Genomic DNA, 26,435 nt, shown 5'->3' with positions numbered 1-26,435 from the left:
TCCAGATATTTAATACAGTACATTGCCAAATTCTACCAAAACGGACGGAACTGAAAGCTCCAAACACCTGCTCCGAATGATTCAGAGTTAATCATTGCAGCAACGTCGATCTCCCAAATCAAGCACACATTCGCCCTTTAACTTTACTGTTTTAACCCTTGCTAACTCTGTCATTCCTCAGGGGGGTCCACGGGGATGCGCTCTGCCGCCTGGAGATCGCCGTGACATCTCCCCAGCTGAGAGCGCGCATCCAGAATTGACGTTACGTAGCGATGCGTAATATCCTTTGGTGGGACTTGAGGAGGCGGGGACTCCGTGACGTCAGGGAGTAGGTTCAAAGATGGCGGCTGGCGGTGTGGTTGCTAAGTACAGCAGCTTGATAGCACTTGCATTTGCCATTTACGAAACGCGAAATAAATTTGCCGAGGGAGTGATATGAGTGCGTGTCGGGCAGTAACGTGATTTATTTGCTTTTTTAGGTCTGTCATGTGAGGCCAGGGTCAATCTTGCCTGTGGGGTGCAGAGACTGGTGGGATCTCGGCCTTTAATGTAGATTTCATGGTAAGTGAGAAGAAATAGGATTCTGTGGGGGGCCCAGCCGTCTTTGGCACCCTCACTATTGTGAATCCTAAACGAAAAGAATTGCACGCTAATATGCTGGGTGCTCAATAGTTGCAAAGGTCGCAGCGGGTAATCATAAAAACAAAATACAGGGAACAACCTAAATACTATTACTGAAGAATTAGCAGTTGACAAACTCGTGATGCTAAAACCTGATCCCTGGACGGATCGTTTGCATCAACTGTTGATTATAGAGAATTTAGATGTATTGGCAGTAATTTCACACAAATTGTTAGATGATTTGAAAACTGTTCCTGTGAGATCTTTGTTCGTAAAACGGTAAGGAGCAAAAAGCAAGTCTGATGTCAATGATCGGGGTGAATTGGTATAAACTTTATAAAGTGGAAATCATGTTTGACAAATTTATTAAGAGTTCATGGTATTGAAGGTAATATATTAGTAAACGTAGATAATTAGCAAGAAGCTGAATTCAATGAGAGGGTTATTTTAAGGTTGGCAATCTGTATCAATTGAGTTGCCACTCAGATCATTCTTGTATCTGTTTCTAATAAACAGTATTAAAGGGGATATTGTAGAAGGCTGGAGGGGGTAATTTCATTGAAACCTGCTCAATTCTGAAATCCCTGGATGGAGTGGATGTGGCGACAATGTTTCCATTAGTAAAAGAGCCTAGGATCCGAGGGCACAGCCTCAGAATAAAGTGACGTTCATTGAGAACTGAAGTGAGGAGGACTTTATTCAGCTAGAGGGTGGTGAATCTGGAATTTGTTGCCATGGAGGCTGCGGGGGCCAGGTCATTCAGTTTGTTTAAGTCAATACGTTCTTGATTCGGAAGGAGGTTAAGAATTACAGAGGGAAGGTGGGAGAATGGAGTTGAGTAAAAAAAAAAGAGCCATGATTGAATGACTGAGCAAACTCCATGGGCCAAATGGCCTAATTCTGCTCCTATTTTGAGTTGAGAGGATGTTGTCACACTTTTGGGGTTGTGTTACAGACCTTTCAACTTGCAATAGAAGATAAAGGAATAGAAATGTAGGCAGATTTCAAAGAAATACAATTACATGGTGTTTTGTACTGGAGGATTCCAATTTACCAAATATTAACTGGGATTGACTTCACATTAAAGGCTCGGTGGTGGTGGTGGGTGGTGCTGAAATTTTTGAGTGTGTCCAGGAGAGCTTTTTGACGCAATAGATGACCAGCAAGGGATGGAGCGGGAGTGGATCTTATCTTGGGGAACGTAGCTGGAGTCGTCAGTGAGAGATCATTTTGGATATGGTGACCACAGCACCATATATTTTAAATTGGTATGGAAAACAGTGATGGGCCAGTAGTAAAGGTTTTGTATTAGGGTAAAGTCAGTTTCCTGTGGAAGACCTGACAAAGTTAGAGTAGCAGCATCTGTGTGTAGGGAAGTTGTCAACAGCACAGTGGGAAGCATTCAAATGAGAAATAACACAGTTTAAAACTCGTAGCAAGTGGTAACCAATGTAAGGAATCCTATACATTGAGAGTTACTTTGGAGAAACAGGGATGCATATGAAAGATAGGAGCTAATGCCTGTTATGAGTATAAATGTGTAGGGAGGTATTTGAGCAGCAGCCGATCGGACATCAGAACCGTGAGTAGAAAGGGCAGTGACTCACGGCAGCTTGTTGTTTTGAGCAGTGACCATTTGGACATTGGAAGTGTGAGAAGACGTAGCTCATTTAGGTTCGCCGATTGAATAGAAAATGCAGCTACTCACGGCAGTTTGGTGTGCTGAGCAGAGGCTAATCGGTGTTCTGGATTGATCGGCAAGAACAAATTAAAGTAAGGCGAGGCAAATGGAGCAGCCATCGTTGGAGTGGTCCAAGTTAGAGTGGGGATTTTGAAGCTTTAGCTCTTCGAGGCTTCAGTCAGAGAAGGCAAAAACTGTAGGTAGGTTTTTCCGCCCCACTGTTTATAATGTTTTTCCTTCTTTATATTTGCTCAGTTAGAAAAGTAGGGATGCTAGGCAAAAGAATAACCAGAGAAAGAGTAGAGCTTATTAACAGCAATCTGTTCAGGAGCTAGATGCTATAGGTAAAGTAACAAAATAAATACTTTTGATTGGTATTCAAATAGGAAACAGACTTTTTAGTTGGAGAATTCAGTGAAAGGATAGTTGAAATCCAAGTGCAGGTCTCCATAAATTAAAATGAGATACTCAATACCTTGGTGGACTTAAAGATACCTTTATCCCAGGCAGCAAAGGAAGAGATAGCTGGGACTCTGCCTGAGATTCTTATAAGTTTTGGCTGGACCAGATGAAAGGAGCGTAATATACTGAATGTGAAATACAGTAATGTAAATGTCCCTCTTTTTAAACAAAGGTAGCAGGGAAAAGCTTAACTATAGAGCTCTGAGCCTAACATCAGAGTAAGGACGGTACTGGAGAAAACTCAAAGAGGATTAATGATTATTTGGAAAGGCAGGGACTGAAAGCTAACATGGTTCAATCTGACCAATCTGATTGAACTCTTTGAAGTGGCACCAAAGTATATCGATGAGGACAGGGAAGTAGATGGTAAACTGATTAAAAAGGATGAGTCCTTTTCAATTCAAGGCATTTTAGCAAAATGGATCCAAATGTTGTTTTGGCTATATGACAGTAGGGGGCTATATTTGCAATTAGATGCTGTGGCTAGGGGTGCCTCACAAGGACTAGTGCTGGGACCTTGGATGTTGTAACATATATGAATGACTTACTGCATTAAACAAAATCTTTTTTTTAGTGGCTAACTAACTTAAATGAAGCCCATCACTTTAATGAAAGTTTGTTAGGTAAATATTTGCTCATCGGGGTGAGCTGTACTTAGTTGGTTGAGGTAGGAAGACATTCTATAAATATAAGTGTTATTTTTTCTAATGAGTGAAAATCAAACATTGTTTTAGGAATAGGTCTCATGTTTAAGAATTAATGGCTGGGAGATAGAGTGATGGGCAATGTTAACAATGTTTGCCTTTTCATAATTAGCAGATGATGCTACAGTAGTGCTAGAAAGCTTATGAACCCTTTTGAATTTTCTCTATTTCTGCATAAATGTGACCTGAAATGTGATCAGATCTTCACGCAAGTCCTAAAAATAGATACAGGGAACCGAATTAAATAAACAACACAAAAACATTATACTTTTTCATTTATTGAGAAAAATGATCTAATATTACATGTATTTGTTGGAAAAAGTATGTAAACCTTTGCTTTCAGTAACTGGTGTGCTGCAATAACTTCAACAAAACGTTTCTAGTAACTGTTGATCAGTCCTGTACATCAGCTTGGAGGAATTTTAGGCCATTCATCCTTACAAAACTGCGTGAACTCTGGGATGTTAGTGGGCTTCCTTGCATGAACTACTTGCTGCAGGTCCTTCCACAACATTTCTATAGGAGTAAGGTCAGCATTGACTCGGCCATTCCAAAACGTGAAATGTCTTCTTGCCGTAACTATTCTTTGGTAGACTGATGTGTGTTTAAGGTCGTTGTCTTGCTGCATGATCCACTTTCTCTTGAGTTTCAGTTCGTGGATGGATACCCTGACATTTTCTTATAGAATTTGCTGGTACAATTCAGAATTCATAGTTCGATCAATGAGTTAGCAAAGTAGGCCCAAAACATGACACTGCCACAATCATGTTTCACAGATGGGATGAGGTCTTTTATGCTGGAATGCAGTGTTTGCTTTTCACCAAACATAACTCTTCTCATTTAAGTCAAGAAGTTCTATTCTGTACTCATCTGTCCACAGAACATTCTTGCAATATCCTTATGGTTTATCCACATGGTCTTTAGAAGGGCAGCAACGTTCTTGGAGAGTAGTGGCTTTCTCCTTGCAACCCTGTCAAGCTCACTATTGTTGTTCAGTGTTTGGCTAATGATTCAGTGTTTGGTAGATTCATGAACACTGATATTAACCAATTCAAGAGAGACCTGTAGCTCCTTGGATGTTACCCTGGGGTCTTAGTGACCTGGAATATTATGTCTTGCTCAAGGAGTGATTCTTGTTGGTCGACTACACCTGGGGAGAGTAACAACACTGTTGAATTTCCTCCATTTGTACACCATCTGCCTAACTGAATTGGTGGTGCTCAAAATCTTTTAGAAATGGTTTTGTGTCCTTTTCTAGCATGGTGAGCATCAACAACTTTTTTTCTGATCCTCAGAAATCTCCTTTGATCGAGGCATGGCACCCTTCCAAAAACCTATATGGTGAAGATCAGACTTTGATAGTCAAGACCCAGGTTTGTGTTTATTAAATAGGGCAGGGCCTCCCACACTCACACTTGATTGTCATCCCATTGATTAAAACACCTGACTCTCGTTTCACCTTTAAATGAACTGATAATCCTAGAGGTTCACATACGTTTTCCAATGAATACGTGTAATACTGGATCATTTTTTTCAATAAGTAAATGAACAAGTATAATTTTTTGTGTTATTTAATTGGGTTCTCTATCTAGTTTTAGGATACATGAAGATCTGATCACATTTTAAGTCATTTATGTAGAAATGGGTAAATTCTAAAGCGTTCATGTATTTTCTAGTACCCACTATAAGACCAGTCTTGGGATAAGGATTTAGCCGTCTATGACTGAAATGAGGAAATTTTTTTTTGGGCAGGGATTGATAAATTATCAGGTACAAGGCAGTTGATACACAGTTGTTGCATATGTTCAAAACATTTTATTATTTTTAGATTCAGGGACATGGGGACTACATGGAAAAATAGAGCTTAAAATCAATCATGATCTCATTTGGATAGTGGAGAAGACTTGGGTTTTATGTCTGTTGCTATGTATTAATGGTCTACGTTTATTTTTCTAACTCAGTTTTAATTAAATTTGATCATTATCTACAGGGATTCTATATGAAGTATGGAAATTAAGACATTGCCATACTTAAATATAAAAAAGATGCTCTGCTCTGTTTTGATGCAGATTAACACTTAAAGATGGCAACGATAGATGGAGATCTGCAATCAGATTGTAACTATGAGTTGCGTGATTTAAGACAGAAAGTTATAAACCTGGAGGAAGAATTAACTGACTGTAAAAATCAGCTTTTGGCCTTACAGAAAGAGCTAACTCATACTGAGGTCCTATATAACGATGCAAAGTGTTGCAATGAAGAGCTTTACAAACAGGTAAACTAAATATTATCCAAAGATACTTAGCCACAAGCCTTAAGTTTACAGATGCACATTAGATATTAAAAACATAAAATTAAACTGAATTATTTTATAATTTGAATGAAGTATTCAAAATGTGTTGATCATGTGCCTTATGGATAGAAATGTCACACCATAATTATTAGATTTGAATCTGATATTTACTACAGAGTTTCACTTTGCTATGTATACTTGAACATTTGCATAATTCAATTTTTAATGCAAAGAGTTATTGAGTTAAAAATCTAAGATTTTGGTCATATCTATTCCTTGATATTACTTAGTTGCTTGAATCATATGTGTGGTGGTTGAAAAGGTGTTCTGTGAATGTTAATTGCATTTAGGAGTTCATTAGGTTTTATGTTTGCATTTTAATTACAAAAGCTTTGTTTGGGTGCATGTTTCAATATCTTATGTACTTAATTCCATATCCTTTGAAGATCCAGTAAGATGGCAAGAAAGAAATTCCAATTGAGAAGAAGGACATGGGAGTGGTTTATGTTGAGATATAATCTGGTGGCTGTGTGGAAGGTTGTGGAAATGCAGCTGTATTGCTAGCAATTTTAGTTTGACATTTATGGAAAGGTTACAGTTTTATGACAGGAACAAATATATAGTCATGCACAGAAGTACAAGGAGGAAGATGGGACAACCGGAAGAGGAGAGCTCAGGGCCCTCAAGGATTAGAAAATTAGGAGGGCTGGAATATGGTAACTTGAAAAGACTGTTGGTTTGGTTATATCTTCGGGAGAGAAAGTAAAGAAGTATTGATGAAGTATAATTTATTTTCAGAGATAGATAGGTTAAAAAAACAGATAAAATAATTTTTAAAGAAAAGCTTTGGCTTGGTTTGATTTTTATTGATTTTCTTTTGCATCAGTAGACTTTGTGTACTGTGTCTTAGTTGATTGGTTGAGACCTTTCTGCTGATTGACAGTTAAGAAGCATGATGACACATTATGATCTTAACCAAATCATTTTTTAAAGCAGTCGTAACCATCACCTGATAGATGAATTTGAAGTGTGATGGCGCACAAAAAAAGGAAAGTAGAAATGTTTTCTGTGGTGTGTGAAAGCGGTTATGGAGTTTGATGGAGGTATACAGTCCTACCAAATTCAGTGCGACTGGTCTTTGAAAGAAATAACTGAGGTTTGAAAGATGGGCTGTAGTGTGGTTTTTGATGCAGGGAGATCAGATCAATAGACTGCAGGAGTATTTAGTTCCCTTGTACATTTGCATCAACAAAAGGAAGGACAGAATAGTATTCATTAAAATACTAATGAATTTTAATGCAGGACATGGGAGTTTTTTGTTTTTAGGATGGGAGTTACAAACAAGGATTTATAAAGAAGATACAGGCTACTCCTGTATTTGTGGAATTTACAAATCACTTCCCAAAAACCTGAAAAACAGAATAAAACATGTTCTTACGAAATGTAATGAGAAAAAGTAAATACCATTTTTTTCCAACTAACATTTCTTGATATATGAGCTAATGACGCAGCATCATGAGAAATCATGATGTGGACTATTTTCCTAGCTTGCTCACCCATTAAATCCCTGTTAAACAGGGATCACCTGCAGTGACTAATCTAACAAACAAGTCAAAATAAGCTTCTTTGCTCAGAAAGCACTTGGGGTTTTGAATTTGCTATTTAAAAGAGAAAAAAAAATAAATAAAAGGCTATGCTGATTAAATAATATAAAAGAATAGGAGCATGATCATGCAGTGGCATAAATAAGATTTTATTTGAAGTCTCTGAATTATAAATCAATTTAATTCCACATTTAGATTAGTTAAATATGATTTTGCCAATTGTTATTTATTATTGTAATTTGAAAGTCGTTAATACGTTTCACATTTTGTTTATGTATTTATAGGTTAACGATCTTAGTGAAAAACTCCATGAAAGAAAAAAGAAAGAAAATAATAAAACTGAAGTTGAAGTTCAGACAGATCTTTGCTTTACAAATGAGCACAGAGGTATATATTAAAATTAGGCTGATGGGATATAAATTTGGCAAGTAATGAGCTGCTGGGAGCAACTTTGCATTTGGATCCTACTTTGACTTTTTTGTGATGGAGAAAAAATATTCTACTTGTAGAAGTTCTGGAGATTATTTGGAGTTTTAGTTAGTAGTTGCTTCTAAAAGTGAATAAAAGATTTGGCACTTGTCAAATATCCGAATTGTTTTGTACTATTAGTACTTAGCACCAAAAATTATGACAAAGTATTTGATAAAATTATTTAAATAAAATAGACATTGCAAAAATTAAGTGCCTAAATCTTAATGCTTTGACTCTGTTCTCTAGACTTTCAGAAAGAAGATCTTGATTTTCATTACCATCTGAAAAGTGATCAGAATGATGAGTGGCAAGTATCAGGGCTTTCAGAGGATTCTGCTCCAGTGTTAGCTCAATCTCAAACACAACCACAAACGGACTGCTCCCAGTACTCTGACGCCATTCAGACAGATAGTTATCAATGCACGGATTATCCTGATGAATTAGCACTACCAGATGGATCTGGAGACCATAAGAATGGGGATGAAACTACAGGGGTAGGTATTGTTTGTAATGAATATAGAGTATTGTGTCAAAATATCATTAGGTGTTTTTAATTGTATAGGTTTACAGAAATGTCTATGAAGTGTATTTTCAGCAGTACTATATGAAATTGCTATGTCAGAATACAGATCGACTAGAATAGATATCTCAACAATGCAGCGTTTCTGGCTATTATAAATGAAGTTATTAAAACCATTTGATAAATATTTAACCAAATTGATCAAAAAATCTAAGTAAATACAAGAAGAGGGAAAGAATGGAATATCATAATTTTTTGCCAATGAACCTTGTGACATTTTGAAAACCCCCTCAGGTCAGGAGCAATTAGAGTTAGCGAATATCAGCAATATTTTTTTTCACGTACAAAACATTTAAAATGGATATTATTCATAATGTTCATAATTCTATACAGAGGGAGTTGGAAGAGTATTGAGAAAAATCGTGAAATCAGAATGTCAATTCTGAATTAGAAGTCATGGGTTTGTCCTATTTTAGAAATGAGCATGTGTGATAAACTATCACATTTAGAGTTTTAAGAGAGTTATGCTATTGAAATTGCTGTCATTGTGAATATAGTAGTAGTAGTGTGCAAACTTTTCAAGGGAAGGGCCAGATGGACAATTGAATATTTTTTGGGGCCATTCTTGAAATGTATATTTTAACTGTACTTAATGCAATCTAAATAATTTTAGTTCTGTGTATGACGGCACAAAGTTTCTCTTCACTTTACTATCTAACAACAAATAACTAGTGACCTCCTTATTTAAAATACTCAATTCTGTCGGGAGCTTTAAAAGTTTAAAAAAAAATTGGAGGAAGTTTGAAAAAAACTTGAATTGATTTTTTTTGTGCTGGAGATGAAATCAAAGTTATGAATTGAAATTATTTTTGATAACCTACATTTGTAAAGAATATAGTTAATTAGTAAAGAATATATATTCATCCATTACAATACACCATTACTGCACTTGCAATTCGTGTCACATTATCCCACGGCTGCCTAAACTAGAGTGAGAATCTGTCATCCTTCCTCCCTAGCCGGGACTTCTAATGCTTATGGTTTAGTCTTTGGCAGCCGTTTCCTCACAGTTTAAACATAACCAGAGGATTTTTCCAATGTGTGCTTATTGCATGCATCAAGTGAAGGATCAATGACTATTCTTTGGGTGTTACCATATGTATAGTGGATAGTAAAGTGGCTGCTGATACACTGATATAACCATATAACATTTACAGCACGGAAACAGGCCATCTCGGCCCTTCTGGTCCGTGCCGAACGCTTACTCTCACCTAGTCCCATCTACCTGCACTCAGCCCATAACCCTCCATTCCTTTCCTGTCCATATACCTATCCAATTTTTTTTTTAATGACAAAATCGAAACTGCCTCTACCACTTCTACAGGAAGCTCGTTCCACACAGCTACCACTCTCTCAGTAAAGAAGTTACCCCTCATGTTACCCCTAAACTTTTGCCCCTTAACTCTCAACTCATGTCCTCTTGTTTGAATCTCCCCTACTCTCAATGGAAAAAGCCTATCCACGTCAACTCTATCTATCCCCCTCATAATTTTAAATACTTCTATCAAGTCGCCCCTCAACCTTCTATGCTCCAAAGATTAAAGACCCAACTTGTTCAACCTTTCTCTGTAACTTAGGTGATGAAACCCAGGTAACATTCTAGTAAATCTTCTCTGTACTCTCTCTATTTTGTTGACATCTTTCCTATCATTCGGTGACCAGAACTGTACACAATACTCCAAATTTGGCCTCACCAATGCCTTGTACAATCTTAACATTACATCCCAACTCCTATACTCAATGCTCTGATTTATAAAGGCCAGCATACCAAAAGCTTTCTTCACCACCCTATCCACATGAGATTCCACATTCAGGGAACTATGAACCATTATTCCTAGGTCCCCCTGTTCTACTGCATTCCTCAATGCCCTACCATTTACCATGTATGTCCTATTTTGATTAGTCCTATCAAAATGTAGCACCTCACACTTATCAGCATTAAACTCTATCTGCCACCTTTCAGCCCACTCTTCTAACTGGCCCAAATCTCTCTGCAAGCTTTGAAAACCTACTTCATTATCCACAACGCCGCCTATTTTAGTATCATCTGCACACTTATTAATACAATTTATTACCCCATCATCCAGATCATTAATGTATATGACAAACAACATTGGACTCAGTACAGATCCCTGAGGCACACCACTAGTCACCGGCCTCCAACCTGACAAACAGTTATCCACCACTACTCTCTGGCGTCTCCCATTCAGCCACTGTTGAATCCATTTTACTACTTCAATATTAATACCTAACGATTGAACCTTTGTAACTAACCTTCCGTGTGGAACTTTGTCAAAGGCCTTACTGAAGTCCATATAGACAACATCCACCGCTTTACTCTCATCAATTTTCCTAGTAACCTCTTCAAAAAATTCAATAAGGGTTGTCAGACATGACCTTCCATGTACAAATCCATGTTGACTGTTCCTAATCAGAGTCTATCTATCTAGATAATTATATATACTATCTCTAAGAATACTTTCCGTTAGTTTACCTACAGTTGACTTCAAACTTACAGGCCGATAATCGCTAGGTTTACTCTTAGAACCCTTTTTAAACAATGGTATGGAATACAAATGCAGTGAATCAATATATTATATGAATAGGCAAGTCCATTTGATGTGTAAAGTACTAACTCTGCATTTTTGTTGATGAGGACCCAATACCACAGAAGCTGGCCTTGTTGGCATAGGGTTTACCAACCTGGGGACCATGGACCCCTCGAGTAGTGGTAGGGGTCCATGGCATAAAAAGGGTTAGGAACTCCTGTGTTAGCATTTGAAGAAGAACTAAATTTTCCTTCCCTTTTGAACTGTAGATGAAGTTACTTGCAGAACTTTGATTGGAGAAATGTGCAGCAATTATCGAGCTGTATTGAAGGCTGGGAAAATGATCCTAATAAGCCAGGCATATGTGGTAGGCTGCACATTGTATACCAAGAGTGTAAAAGACCAATTTGAAGTATTCATATAAAAGCAGATATAGGATCTAGTTATGTAAAATTCAACCATTTTGAGTTTTAATGAAGCTTCAAAGAGATATAATTTTAAGGTGACTGCAGAAAAGTATAGGGTGGATGTCAGAGTTAAGCTCTTTACACAGAGAGTGGTGGGTGTGTGGAATACCCTGCCAGGGATAGTGGTAGAGGCAGATACATTGGGGGCATTTAAGAAACTGTTAGGCCCCTGGATGATAGAAAAATTTAGGGTTATGTATGAGGAAGGGGTTAGATTGATTTTAGGGTAGGTTAAAAGATTGGCACAACATCGTGAGTAGAAGGGCCTGTACTGTGCTGTAATGTTCCATTTTCCATATACTTATTTTTAATAAGAGTTAGTATCTCTTTGATTCATCTGCCTCATTTCTGCAAACTCCCTGAGTACAACATCAATAAAATATCTGGAGGAACACTGTACTTAAAGCAATAAAATAAAATTCTGATAAACCAGGGTGGCTGGGAGTTTGCTGGTGTCAGACTAGCAGACTGTTGAGAGTTATTCTTCATAATATCCTACTATTAAGATTTAATACGGTATTATTTTCATTTTTTTTTGTCAACCTACTAAAGTGTGTTTCAGAGGAGTGCAGGAACAGGATGCCAGTGAGCTACAAGGAAACATTGGAATTGACCTACCAGTTTCAGCAGAATGCAAGGAAGGGGGTGTTTAAGTAGTTTAAAGGGTGATTTTCAGGGCAGTGAGAGAAACAATTGCTGCTGTCAAAACATTCGGTTTGCTGAATAGTCAGATAGTGGATTATTAGAGGTTTACTGTATTTGAGCTATTGAAATATACAGCATGTACAGGGTAAATGATTGCATTTGTAGTGGAATGCTAGTTGAATCATTTGTATAGTTTTTTAAAAAAAATAGAGATGCTGCCTGGCCTGGATAGGTTGTCCTCTCTTTCAAGGCTTCTGATTCCACCTTATCCCACAGAGGTCTTTCTCAACCATCTTTTCTGTCTTCACTGAACTTAGTTGTCTCATAATTTTCCTCTTTCTTAAAATTCTGCTCTGACTCTCCGATTCCATCGAGTCTGCTCCGCCATTCAATCATGGCTGATCCATTCCAGCCATGGCCCCAGCCCCATTTTGCCAAACTCCATTCATTTTCCCAGGATTGATGACTAAATCCTTAATGGCCTAATTCTTGTCTTCTGGAATTCTCTCTCAAAATCCATGTGTTTCTCCACTTCCATTTTGATCGGAGGTGGTTTGTTTTTAAGGACAGGGTTTGTATCAATCGTATTTTAATTTTGTAGGTTGTTGCTACAGTAGTGAGTGAAAGTATCTTCCAAAATAAAGTCATTCCGAATGTTAAAAGTATATAAAACATATTGGTACATTAATTTAAATCATTTTATCTTTCCTTTCAAGGACTCAAAGAATATATCTCTGGCAGAGAGTTTACGTGTTACTGCAGAAGCTGCTATGTCACAGACGGGCTTCATGTACGATGAAAGTAGTGGGTTGTATTATGATTACAGTACTGGGTTCTACTACGATTCGGTAATTTGAATTGCTTTCTCTTACACTTATGAATTTTATTAAATTAAGTTCACTTTCATTTTTTGACAAATTAGTATTTAAATAACTAAATTATTAATGTGCTTTAATAGGGATTGCCATGTTAAAAACTGAAGATATCAGGTATTTTAAATGATATGGATAATTTTGGGCACTCTGTAGTTTTAAAAAAAAATGATACATGGATTAGAAGTTTCAGTTAGAGTGAGTTCTCTTATTAAAATGCCATTCACTACAATTAAAGTTGTAAATCTGCCCTGTGAATTTTTGAGGGGTTGACAAGTAGTGAAATTAGGAAATTGGAAGCCTTAGATGGAGGAGATCTGTTGATTTTATTTTTATTACTAAGTTTGTAGAACATATCCGTTTTATTTATTGACATAGTGCAGAGCAGGCACTTTTGGCCCTTCAAGCCATGCTGCCCAGAAAACCCTGATTTAACCCTAGCCTAATCACGGGACAATGACCAATTAATCTACCACCAGTACGTCTTTGGACTGTGGGAGGAAACCAGAACAATGGAAACTGAATTGTTCACAGTAGGTCAGAAGCAATTAGATTACATAAAGAGCAAAACATGAAAAGTAGGAAGTGATTGTTCTGATAGACACAATGAGGCAAAGAGCCTGCTGAAATTTTTATCATTTAACTTTTAGATTGATCATGTGAAGATACAATTTCACATGAGTGAAAACAATTTCTTCTTCCACAATTTTCTTCTTCCCTTTATCTTGCATAGTCCTTAGATCTATTTAATGTAGCAGATTATAGGAAATTCATAAACTATTAGTTTTTTCAAATATGCTTGCTATCTAAATTAAAAGTCTTCTAAAAATTTTTAAAGCCTTCTTAAACTTCTCTAATGGTTTTTCACCAATTAACAAGTTGTGCAATATAGATCAGGAAGACAATAGGATGTACAGTGGATTCCGGTTTATTGGGACACATTAGGAACAGCAAGTTTTGGCCCAATTAAGCAACTGCCTGAATTAGCCAAAGTTTCATGGAAATAGTTAAAAACGTATAACAAAAACTACTGTTTCACTGAGTAACACATTATGTGTTTACTGTAAATGAAATACAGAACAAATTAGAATACTATCAATACTACTACAGTACTATGAAACTGCATTAGTTCCTAATAGTTGGTTTGGTGGTTGTCTGTCGTATCTGATGATAACAGGAAATCTGTGTGTGTGAGCTTTTAAAGTGGAAACGCCATTCCACTGGGGCAATTCCACATTCTCAACCTGGAAATCCTGGGTCCAGTGATACAAAGGTTGGCACAACTGGGGTCTTCATTGGTTGCAGTAGATGATCATGACTTCTTCTCTGCCTTGTCATACTGTTCGCTCTCCACAGGCCATTGCAAAAACACCTTCCTAGCTGTTGGAACTCACTGTAGATCTGACTTTGCATGCTAGGACAGACACGTCCCTATCTTTCTGGGGTATAAGGCCTGCCAGCTACCTGCACGTGGTTTACCCTGTTTTTCGAAGCAGTGTACTGGGTGTGCTCACTGCTGCAAGCAAACAGCTACTTGGAACCAAAGGAGAGGATTTTATACAGTCATGCTCTCTTGATTTACTGTAAAAGAACAAAATCAGTGCAGACACTTAGTGTAAATAATGGACTGCCTTCATATAATTTTCGATGATTGCATTCTCCAAATTATCATTTGCATTGTAACATCCAAGATGATTGTTCTTACCTTCAAATTCTTTGTAGTCCTTATAGAGGATGTGCTGGAGCTTTTGGAAAGCATCAAGTTGGATAAGTAACTGGCACCGGACAAGATACATTCCAGGCTACTGTGGGAGGTGAGGGAGGAGATTGCTGAGCTTCTGGCAATGATCTTTGCATCATCATTGGGGACGAGAGAGGTTCCGGAGGATTGGAGGGTTGCAGATGTTGTTCCCTTATTTAAGCAAGGGAGTAGAGATAGCCCAAGAAATTATAGACCAGTGAGTCTTTCTTCAGTGGTTGGTAAGTTGATGGAGAAGATCCTGAGAGGCAGGATTTATGAACATTTGGAAAGGCATAATATGATTAGGAATAGTCAGCATGGCTTTGTCAAAGGCAGGCAGTGCCTTACGAGCCTGATGGAATGTTTTGCGGATGTGACTAAACACATTGATGAAGGTAGAGCAGTAAATGTAGTGTATATGGATTTTAGCAAGGCATTTGATAAGGTACCCCATGCGAGGATTACTAAGGAAGTAAGGAGGCATGGGATCCAAGGAGACCTTGCTTTGCGGATCCAGAACTTGCCCACAGAAGGCAAAGAGTGGTTGTAGATGAGTCATATTCTGCATGGAGGTCGGTGACTGGTGGTGTGCCTCAGGGATCTGTTCTGGGACCCCTTCATGATTTTTATAAATGATCTGGATGAGGGAGTGGAGGGACGGGTTAGTAAATTTGCTGATGACACAAAGGTTGGGGGTGTTGTGGATAGTGTGGAGGGCTGTCAGAGGTTATAGCGGGATATTGATAGGATGCAAACTGGGCTGAGAAGTGGCAGATGGAGTTCAACCCAGATAAGTGTGAGGTGGTTCATTTTGGTAGGTCAAATATGAAGGCAGAATATGGTATTAATGGTAAGACTCTTGGTAGTGTGGAGGATCAGAGGGATCTTGGGGTCTGAGTCCATAGGACACTCAAAGCTGCTGTGCAGGTTAACTGTGTGGTTAAGAAGGCATATGGTGTATTGGCCTTCATCAACTGTGGGATTGAGTTCAAGAGCTGAGAGGTAATGTTACAGCTATATAGGACCCTGCTCAGACCCCACTTGGAGTACTGTGCTCAGTTCTGGTCACCTCACTACAGGAAGGATATGGAAGCCATAGAAAGGGTGCAGAGGAGATTTACAAGGATGTTGCCTGGATTGGGGAGCATGCCTTATGAGAATAGGTTGAGTGAACTCGGCCTTTTCTCCTTGGCTCGACGGAGGATGAGAGGTGACCTGATAGAGGTGTATAAGATGATGAGAGGCATTGATCGTGTGGATAGTCTGAGGCTTTTCCTCAGGACTAAAATGGCTAACACGAGAAGGCACAGTTTTAAAGTGCTTGGAAGCAAGTACAGAGGAGATGTCAGGGGTAAGTTTTTAATGTAGAGAATGGTGGGCGCGTGGAATGGGCTGCCGGCGACGGTTATGGAGGCAGATGCGATAGGATATCTTAAGAGACTCTTGGATAGGTACATGGAGCTCAGAAAATAGAGGGCTATGGGTAATTTCTAAAGTAAGTACATGTTCGGCACAGCATTGTGGGCTGAAGGGCATGTATTGTGCTGTAGGTTCTCTATGTTCTATGTTAACTTGTTGAAGTAGTGAAATCATTTAATTTTCACTTCCAGCCATTTCTGGCATCTCCAAGCCTAAATGCTTGAAACCGCAGTGAACAAAACAGCCCTGACTTGTCTTACTGCTTATTTGCCGTTAATTATCAGTGACAAAAGTCACTTTTTTTTAAACGAAGCACATGCAACAAACGCCATTTAAAAATTGCTTGAAGCATGGTATTGTGGACAAACATGGCCTAGAACATAATGACTTTTTTAGGTACCTTCAAGTACGAAACCATGTTAACCAGAGTTGTAGATATACAGACCTATCAACAGTAGAATTAGAATTTTTCAAGATTCTGAATTCGGCTTGCAGTTCAATACCTAGTAAATCAGTTTCTCGAGTATATAATGCACTCTCCCATGCTAAAAATGTAAATACACTGTATATTAAAGAGAAGTGGGAGAAAGAAGCAGGGTTGGTACTTTCAGAGGAGGCTTGGGGGAAAATCTGCAGCTTTCAATGGTCCTCGACTAATTCTTTGACTTGGAGAGAACATTGTTGGAAAAACATTATAAGATACTTCAAGACCCCATATCAGGAAAAATATAAAGATACAAACGTGACGTGTTGGAGAAGGTGCGGCTGCAAGGAGGCAAATCATTTTCATATTTTCTGGGATTGCCCTAAATTAAGTCTATATTGGGAAGGTATTCATAGAACATTAGTTAAGGTACTTAGGTCCCAGATACCTCTGAACTTTGAGACATCTATTTGGGGCATGTATTGTTTCTCGAACAGAAGGAAGATATAAAGTTGCTGCAGGCCCTCTTAGCGGCAAGTAAGAAATCAATCACTGGAAAGTGGCTAAGTCCAATACCACCTACATTAGAAGATTGGCACGAAATTATCTTGGAAATATTTAAAATGGAAAAGTTGACTTATTCCCTGAGAATTCAAAATGAAAAATTTTATCAAATCTGGAATAAATGGATTGTATATATAACCCCAATGCGAGCAGACTTTAGATGACTCTCCTAATGATTTATACTGCTCTTCTCATCAACACAGTAATATTGCTAACGTAAGCACCCCTAGTCTAAATGTCTTTTTTTTTGTTTTCTTTTGGAAAATAGAGAATTAACACAAGTAAAGGGAAAGATTTGGGAAAAGGATAAAAAATGGAAAAATTAAGTAAATAAGTACATAGGGATTGGATAATTATGTCTGCGGGCAGGAGCAAGCATGAACAAATTAGGATATAAACACCTACAATGGTTGTTACATAGGCTTATATACAACATTTTGGACCAGTGGAATGGTCCAGAAGAGTTATATGGAAACTATTATTACCATTTTTCTTAACAACTAATACCATTACTTAGCCTAATAGATTAGAATTACCACAGTACATAATTATCTATTTAAGTGTCTAATTTCCTTTTCTATCATCTCAATGTGTACTTAAGAATGTATAAATAATTATAGTTTTATACATATAAAAAAATGGAAAAGGTTATATGTGTGAAAAAGTACATGATATTTGTGAATTCCTTATCCAAATAAAAATAAAATTTAAAAGAAAGAAAAAAAAAGCATGGTATTGTGTATAACGGCTGCAAAGATCATGCGTCTGACACTAGTTAGGTGTTCAGCAACAGTCTTCTGCCCCAATTATGCGGCATAGTGTTCCCAAATAAACAAAGGGAATCCTGGCTATTCTCTGAATTAGTTTTTGTTCTTTAAGAGTTGTCCCAAATAATTGGCTGCCCCAATTAACCGGAATCTACTGTGTTGACATTTTTATTTTAGTCTGTTTAAAACAATCTGGTTAATGGTTGTAATTGGGATGAAGTTCCTGGGTTAGAAAGAGAAAATTGGCTGGATTTTGACCATAACACAGTAAGACCTATTGGAATGCTTGCATTTGACCTTTAGTTGAGTGCAGAAGCAGGCTCAGCTGTGATGCCATAAGTAATTTAGAAACTTATGCCGTGAGAACGTTTACAAATAGATGAGCGATATCTTTCATGGGATGGTACTCATCCATGAATCAACATTAGTGGGTGGGTGAGGGTGTGTATGAGAGAAGGAGTGAGTGAAAGAGGAAAATTCCCTTTTTGGGTCTCTGTCCTAACCAGAAAGAACAGGTAAAATCTAGTTTGATCTGTATGTGTAATAAGAGTTTGCACTGTCACTGAATTCCCTATATAAAAATAAGGATCTTTTATTCTGATTATTTTGTTCCATCCATGTTATTGCCACAGTTTCTTCTTTGGATCTCAAGAATCTGCATACTCTTCTTGAACCAGTGAATAATCTGTAATGGTAAAACATGAAAATGTCATCCAAAGCTGTATTTTCTTAGTTTTCTAATATAGTTTAGTGTCTACTTATTTTTAATTAAAATGTGAATTATAGATCAATTTGTAACCATATATTTGTTTTTAATGAAAAGACAAATCAGCTCTACTATGATCCAAACACTGGAATTTACTATTATTATGATGCTGGGAGCGGCCTCTACCAGTTTCATTCTCGAGTGGATCTACTTACATATCAAACAGCAGATACAGAGAAAAAGGTTAAGAAAAAACGAAAGGGAGTAGAAAAGTTAGTGCTAAAGGAAGAAAAGGTATGTTGCATTCAGTTATCTTTATTGCAACCTAATAAAAGGAAAGAGAAAAGTCTTAAGATATCATGCTTTACAAATTCTGCTCTCTATTCATTCCTTTTACAAGTAGTAATGCCTCATTAACATTTTGTATCATAGCTCTGAGCACCAGAGAATATTAATTATTTTCAGTCAGAGTTGATACCATTGGTTGTGACTTTTTTTTCATGTAACAAAGTATGTTGCAGGACGACTATGATGTTCTATCACTTTTATAGATTAGGCTGAGCAAAGGGTACAGTAACCAAGAGTTTACCTCTGCATCAAAGCCACCATGCATCAGCTTCTCAACAAAGACTGCTACAGGTTCAGTTATTCACAGTTATGTTCTTTATTGCTGTCTGCAGTGCCCATGCTCACTGGGGCTGGATGCAGGATAGTTGAGCTGCCATAATGGCAAGTAGGCTTCAGGCAACATGTATTGCTAAGACTTTAGGTTAGAGCACTTTGACAAAGGAACAGCTGGTGTTGGACCTTTGCCCTCATGTTGAAGGAGGGATTGTAATTTAAAAGCCTTTGCAAAATACCTTTAATGTTTATAGACATGTACCTTCATTGAGAGGCATTTACATGCAGTTTCTAGCTCGGAACTGTTTTAAAATAAATTACATTGAAGTATTAAGAACATTAAAATCAATTTTTTTAAAAAGTCACAATTTTCTTGCAAATCCCCAGGCTGGAAATCCCATTCAACTGAATGGCCTAATTAGTGTAGGATTATAAAGCCTGATCCTCTGAATTTAATTCAGATTTAGTGATTTGACAAATAAGATTAGATTATGAGGACACTCAGTCCTTGTTTATTGTCATTTAGAAATGCATGCATTAAAAAATGATACAACGTTCCTCCAGAATTATATCGCAAGAAGACACAGGACAAACCAAGACTAAAACTGACAAAACCACATAATTATAACATATAGTTACAACAGTGCAAAGCAATACCATAATTTGATAAAGAGCAGACCATGGGCACGGTAAAAAAAAGTCTCAAAGTCCGGATAGACTCATCATCTCACGCAGGCGGCAGAAGGGAGAAACTCCCTGCCATGAACATCCAAGCGCCGCCAACTTGCCAGTGCAGCACCATTGGGAGCACCCGACCACAGCGGACTCTGAGTCAGTCCAAAAACTTTGAGCCTCCAACCTGCTCCTCCGACACAGCCTCTCCAAGCACCATCCTCTGCCGAGGGCTTCGACCCCACCCCGCCTGCCGAGCAACAAGCAAAGCCGAGGACTTGGGGCCTTCTCCTCCGGAGATTCTGGGCCACCCAATAGCAGCAGCAGCAAAGCAGGCATTTCAGAAAATTCACCAGATGTTCCTCCATGCTCTCACGTCCGTCTCCATCAAATCAGGATTGTGCACGGCACCCTACTTGACAAATAACAGATATCACCACCGGAGTGGCCGCTGCGAGCTGCGTCGCGTCGCCATCTTCTCCTCCCTCTGTCCTGGCTTGTGTAGATTTGATTGAACTTGGTGATTCCAGCAACATGCTTCCAACACAGCAAATGTGTTTGCTAATATAGAGAATAATAAATAAACCAAAGAATATATGAGTTGTGAAATGCAGAGCAGGAAAACATGTCTGGCAGATAAGATGGGGCATGTCTGCCACTTCCAAAGAAAAGGTAACGTCCATCAATAAATCATTAATTATGACCATGGGTTCATCCTTACTGGTGGTGGCTGTGAATGGTTCCAGACCTACCCAATGACATTTGCTCTTAATTGTACTCTGAAATGGCCTGGCATTCAAATTGAGCAAGAATAAAACCAAACAGATCACCTGGCATATACCTTGGATATAGCTAACTTTACAAAAGTCCTCAGAAACCTCTTGGGATTGGTGTCTAAATTGGGAGAACTGTCCACAGGCTGAGTCAGCAACCACCTGATATCTGTACATCATGGTAACTGCACCGTAATATAGAGATGGAAAGGAATAGCCCATAGATTCAGAAGTCTCTTGGTATCTGGGTAGGAAACACCAAACTGATTAACACCTCATTTTTCCCTCATTTGTTGAATCAGTGCTCCTCCATATTACATGAGTAGAAACACTGAAAATAACAAGGCTACATAATGTAGAATGGGTTTCCATTACTGGGGCACTCTGCGAACTCGCCAAGCCTTGGCCTCCAGACTGGCTCTGAAATAAACCTATTTGATATCATCCTTGCCAATCTTCCTTTGAAATTCCATCTTTCAATGATAGTATTAGTAGAAGTGATCACTATATGGTACTTGTTGAGATAAGAATCCTGTCTTCACACCAAGGATATCCTCCATCATGAGTGTAACTATAATCATACTAAATAGGGTGGAATCTATGAGGAGGGCATGGAAGACTTTTTCCACACTCGAGGGGTAAATATGGGCCCCAGCTGTGCCTGCCATTTTGTTGGGTACGTTGAACAGTCATGTTCCAAGCCTTCCCGGTAATGCCCTGTGCACTGAATAAGACCATAAGACAAAGGAGCAGAAGTCGGCCATTCGGCCCCTCGAGTCTGCTGCGCCATTTTATCATGAGCTGATCCATTCTCCCATTTAGTCCCACTCCGCCGCTTTCTTACCATAACCTTTGATGCCCTGGCTACCCAGATACCTATCAATCTCTGCCTTAAGTACACTCAATGACTTGGCCTCCACTGCCGCCCGTGGCAACAAGTTCCATAGATTCACCACCCTCTGACTAAAAAAAATTTCTTCGCATTTCTGTTCTGAATGGGCGCCCTTCAATCCTTAAGTCATGCCCTTTTGTACTAGACTCCCCCCATCATGGGAAACAACTTTACCACATCCACTCTGTCCATGCCTTTCAACATTCAAAATCTTTCTATGAGGTCTCCTCTCATTCTTCTAAACTCCAAGGAATACGGTCCAAGAGCGGACAAACGTTCTTCATGTGTTAACCCTCTCATTCCCAGAATCATTCTAGTGAATCTTCTCTGTACCCTCTCCAATGTCAGCATATTCTTTCTTAAGTAAGGAGACCAAATCTGCCCGCAGTACTCCAAGTGAGGTCTCACCAGCGCCTTATAGAGCCTCAACATCACATCCCTGCTCCTGTACTGTATTCCTCTAGAAATGAATGCCAACATTGCATTTGCCTTCTTCACCACCGATTCAACCTGGAGGTTAACCTTAAGGGTATCCTCTACGAGGACTCCCAAGTCCCATTGCATCTCAGAACTTTGAATTCTTTCCCCATTTAAATAATAGTCTGCCCGTTTATTTCTTCTGCCAAAGTGCATAACCATACACTTTCCAACATTGTATTTCATTTGCCACTTCTTTGCCCATTCTTCCAATCTATCCAAGCCTCTCTGCAGACTCTTCTGTTTCCTCAGCACTACCGGCCCCTCCACCTATCTTTGTATCATCAGCAAACTTAGCCACAAAGCCATCTATTCCATAATCCAAATTGTTGATGTACAATGTAAAAGGAAGCGGCCCCAACACGGACCCCTGTGGAACATCACTGGTAACCAGCAGCCAACCAGAATAGGATCCCTTTATTCCCACTCTCTGTTTCCTGCCTATCAGCCAATGCTCTATCCACGTATGTAACTTTCCCGTAATTCCATGGGCTCTTGTTAAGTAGCCTCATGTGTGGCACCTTGTCAAAGGCCTTCTGAAAATCCAAATATACAACATCCACTGCATCTCCCTTGTTTAGCCTACTTGTAATTTCCTCAAAAAATTGTAATAGGTTTGTCAGGCAGGATTTTCCTTTAAGAAATCCATGCTGAGTTCTGCCTAGCTTGTCATATGCCTCCAGGTACTCTGTAACCTCATCCTTGACAATCGACTCCAACAACTTCCCATCCACCGATGTCAAGCTAACAGGTCTATAGTTTCCTTTTTGCTTTCTTGCCCCCTTCTTAAATAGTGGAGCGACATTTGCAATCTTCTAGTCCTCCGGAACCATGCCAGAATCTATCGACTTTTGAAAGATCATCGCTAAGGCCTCAGCAATCTCCACAGCTACTTCCTTCAGAACACGAGGGTGCATTCCATCTGGGCCTGGAGATTTATCTACCTTTAGATTATTCAGCTTCCTGAGTACTTCCTCTGTTGTAATTGTGACTGCGCACACTTCTCTTCCCTGCCACCCTTGAGTGTCCGGTATACTGCTGATGTCTTCCTCAGTGAAGACTGATGCAAAATACTCGTTCAGTTCCTCCGCCATCTCCTTATCTCCCATTACAATTTCTCCAGCATCATTTTCTATCGGTCCTATATCTACTCTCACCTGTCTTTTACTCTTTATATACTTGAAAAAGCTTTTAGTATCCTCTTTGATATTATTTGCTAGCTTCCTTTCATAGTTAATCTTTTCCCTCTTAATGACCTTCTTAGTTTCCTTTTGTAAGCTTTTAAAAACTTCCCAATTCTCTGTCTTCCTGCTAAATTTTGCTTCCTTGTATGCCCTCTCCTTTGCTTTAACTTTGGCTCTGACTTCTATTGTCAACCACGGTTGCATCCTTTTTCCATTCGAAAATTTCTTCTTTTTTGGAATATATCTGTCTTGCACATTCCTCACTCCTCACATGAACTCCAGCCACTGCTGCTGTGCCTTCTTTCCCGCCAGTGTCCCTTTCCAGTCAACTTTGGCCAGTTCCTGTCATGCCACTGTAATTTCCTTTACTCCACTGAAATATCGACACATCAGATTTTGGCTTCTGTTTTTCAAATTTCACAGTGAACTCAATCATGTTATGATCACTGCCTCCTAAGGGTTCCTTCACCTCAATCTCTCTAATCACCTCTGGTTCATTACACAATACCCAATCCAGTACAGCCGATCCACTAGTGGGCTTGACAACAAACTGTTCTAAAAAGCCATCTCGCAGACATTCTACAAATTCTCTCTCTTGAGATCCAGTGCCGACCTGATTTCCCCAATCCACTCACATGTTAAAATCCCCCACAATTATCATAACACTGCCCTTCTGACAAGCCTTTTTTATTTCCTGTTGTAATTTGGACAGAATAGGACAATGGCTGAGGAGAACACTTCTATTTTCAATGGAAAAGGAGTTACCAAATTTTCTATCCTATGCAATTGTCCAAATACGAGTTCGCACCCCAAAAAACTTAAAAATATTGAAACAGCAGGCATAGTTTTGGTCCCCTCATCAGACATTGGTGGTTTTGGAAGCACTTAAAAATTGAACTAATGTTGTTGAGTTCCTCATGAGCTTTAAAGTTCTGTCACATTTCATAAACCCATGGTGTGATTAAAACATACTGACTACAAAAGCAAATGAGTGTATTGCTATCTGACTGTGCCCTGCAAATCTTTGAAGAGTTTGGTTTGCTAGTTGTTAAGATCTAAATCTCTTTAACAACTTATGATACCTACAGGAATGGTTAGTAATTTTCCTTTCCAGTGGATTCTCCTCCTTTATGTATAGAAATAACTATTTTGAAAATTCAAGTGTATGTGCCTCTATTCCATGAGCTTAAATGAAGACAGTTTGGAGGCACCTGTGGTTCTTGTCATTCTAATTTTTAACACTGTTAATATTTTCCTTCAATCTATATTGCCTTACTCATCAAGAGCAAGCTTGAAGGATGCTCTATATTTTCCATTTGTACCTTCTCATTTTCACCTATGTGGCATGCACAATCTATTCATTCACATCAATGCGTTTCATTGAAACAGCTTAATGTATAGCATTTTGCTTTCACCTTTTCCATTGATCACGTAGGTGTCAGATAACTGCTCAATGTTGTGTTCTGCAGACGAGACAGTATAGAATGCAAAAGTGTTACAAGTGCAAACTCAATTAGGTGAGTGACAACAACAAACAACAGGAATTCTGCAGATGCTGGAAATTCAAGCAACACACATAAAAGTTGCTGGTGAACGCAGCAGACCAGGCAGCATCTCTAGGAAGAGGTACAGTCGACGTTTCAGGCTGAGACCCTTCGTCAGGACTAACGCTTCAGGCTAACGCAGTTAGTCCTGACGAAGGGTCTCAGACTGTACCTCTTCCTAGAGATGCTGCCTGGCCTGCTGCGTTCACCAGCAACTTTGATGTGTGTTGAGTGACATGCGTTGTTTGCTCTTTGGTGTTTTTCAGGTCACTTGCCCAGGATCCATTTTGTCACTATTTTGTGTCAAAGAACATTAAACCTAATGCTCTGCTAAGGTCTTGGTTTTTTTAATATATATCCAACTATTCATTAGATTCTGTTCCTCCTGTCCCTAGGTGCTGCAAATGACAGAATCAATGGCTAGTTTGAAGGTTTCTTCTTTGGGATGGTCAGAATCAGAAACAGGTAGATTAATGGCAAAAACAGGTTTCTAGTACAAATAGCTGTCCTAGGCTCATTAGTGGTGGAAATGATCTATTAATTGTACATGATAAACATAACCTGAAGGTATTAAGCCCATAATGCTGCAACTTGAAACATGTTTTTTTTAAATCTTGACCGTCTTTGAGGCACATAACTCTGTGGCTTTGTTCCATTGATTAGTCTTTTTTAGTAGCCCTTTATTTTATTGAACATTGAGGTTTAAAAAGTGAGTAATTCAAATAAAGATCATAACCTCATGAAAATGTTTTGTGGCAAAGATACAGTATCAGAAATGCTCTTAACAAATTAAAATCCAGAGTCTTTGTGAAGGTTATTTGAAAACCACCATACATTATATGAAGCTTATTGGACTTTCATAATCAGGTTTATATCACTAGCACGTTGTGAAATTTGTTGCCTTTGCGGCAGCAGTACAATGCAATACGTAATATAGAGAAAAAATGAATTATAATACATATATAATATAGTTAAATATGAAGTGCAAAAATAAAAAAAATAATGCAGCAGTGTTCGTGGGTTCAATGTCCATTCAGAAATTGTATGGCAGAGGGGAAGAAGCTGCTCCTCATCATTGAGTATGTGCCTTCAGGCTCCTGTACCTCTTTCTGATGGTAGCAATGAGAACAGGGCATGTCCTGGGTGGTGGGGGTCCTTAATGTTGGAAGCCATCTTTTTGAGGTATTGCTCCTTGAAGATGTCCTAGATACTACAGAGGCTAGTGCCCATGATGGAGTTGACAAAGTTTATAACTCTCTGTAGCTTATCTCAATCCTGTGCAGTAGCACCCCCACCCCTCCATACCAGATGGTGATACAGCCAGTTTGAATTGATATTTGTTCAAATCTCACTTCATGGAGTAGGAGAATCTAACTGAATGGTTTCTTGCATAACACAGCTGTAATTGCAGAATTTCTACAGAAGATAACAGCGAGAGAAAAAGCATTCCGCGCTCAAATACTTGCAAATTGATGAGCAATTGTTGGATGTTTACAACATTTTCCATTTTATTTCAGATTTCTAGCATCTGTAATCATGTTTGTTGTTTGGTATTGTCTCAATTTATAATAGTATTTCAGTGCTGACTACATTCCTAGAGGAATTATACTGTCAAGGATGAAAAGCATTTATTTGACACTGGCTAAATCAGTATTATCTCTCCATTCTTTCATTTGTAGACCAGCTTCTTTTCTAGGGCCCT

At 38.6% G+C, this 26,435-nt stretch overlaps 1 protein-coding gene across 3 annotated transcripts in view; it reads left to right on the top strand.

Moving 5' to 3' along the window:
- The first annotated feature begins 312 nt into the window (after window positions 1-312).
- The window catches only part of aggf1 (angiogenic factor with G patch and FHA domains 1), a 79,075-nt gene continuing 52,952 nt past the window's right edge, over window positions 313-26,435 (top strand). The window contains exons 1-7 of one of the 3 annotated variants that reach the window (XM_072257871.1): window positions 313-366; window positions 480-561; window positions 5,538-5,743; window positions 7,650-7,752; window positions 8,083-8,330; window positions 12,794-12,925; window positions 18,688-18,864. In XM_072257871.1, the coding sequence (XP_072113972.1) occupies window positions 5,552-5,743; window positions 7,650-7,752; window positions 8,083-8,330; window positions 12,794-12,925; window positions 18,688-18,864 (852 nt within the window). In that variant the 5' untranslated portion in view covers window positions 313-366; window positions 480-561; window positions 5,538-5,551. Of the gene's footprint in view, window positions 562-4,763; window positions 4,842-5,537; window positions 5,744-7,649; window positions 7,753-8,082; window positions 8,331-12,793; window positions 12,926-18,687; window positions 18,865-26,435 lie in introns of all 3 variants that reach the window. The other 2 variants (XM_072257870.1, XM_072257869.1) reach the window with 2 other exon arrangements.

The sequence above is a fragment of the Mobula birostris genome, chromosome 5 (assembly GCF_030028105.1).
Source record: "Mobula birostris isolate sMobBir1 chromosome 5, sMobBir1.hap1, whole genome shotgun sequence".
NCBI lineage: Eukaryota > Metazoa > Chordata > Chondrichthyes > Myliobatiformes > Myliobatidae > Mobula > Mobula birostris.
The sequence above is the reverse complement of the archived record's forward strand: the minus strand, read 5'-3'. Positions and strand labels throughout refer to the sequence as shown.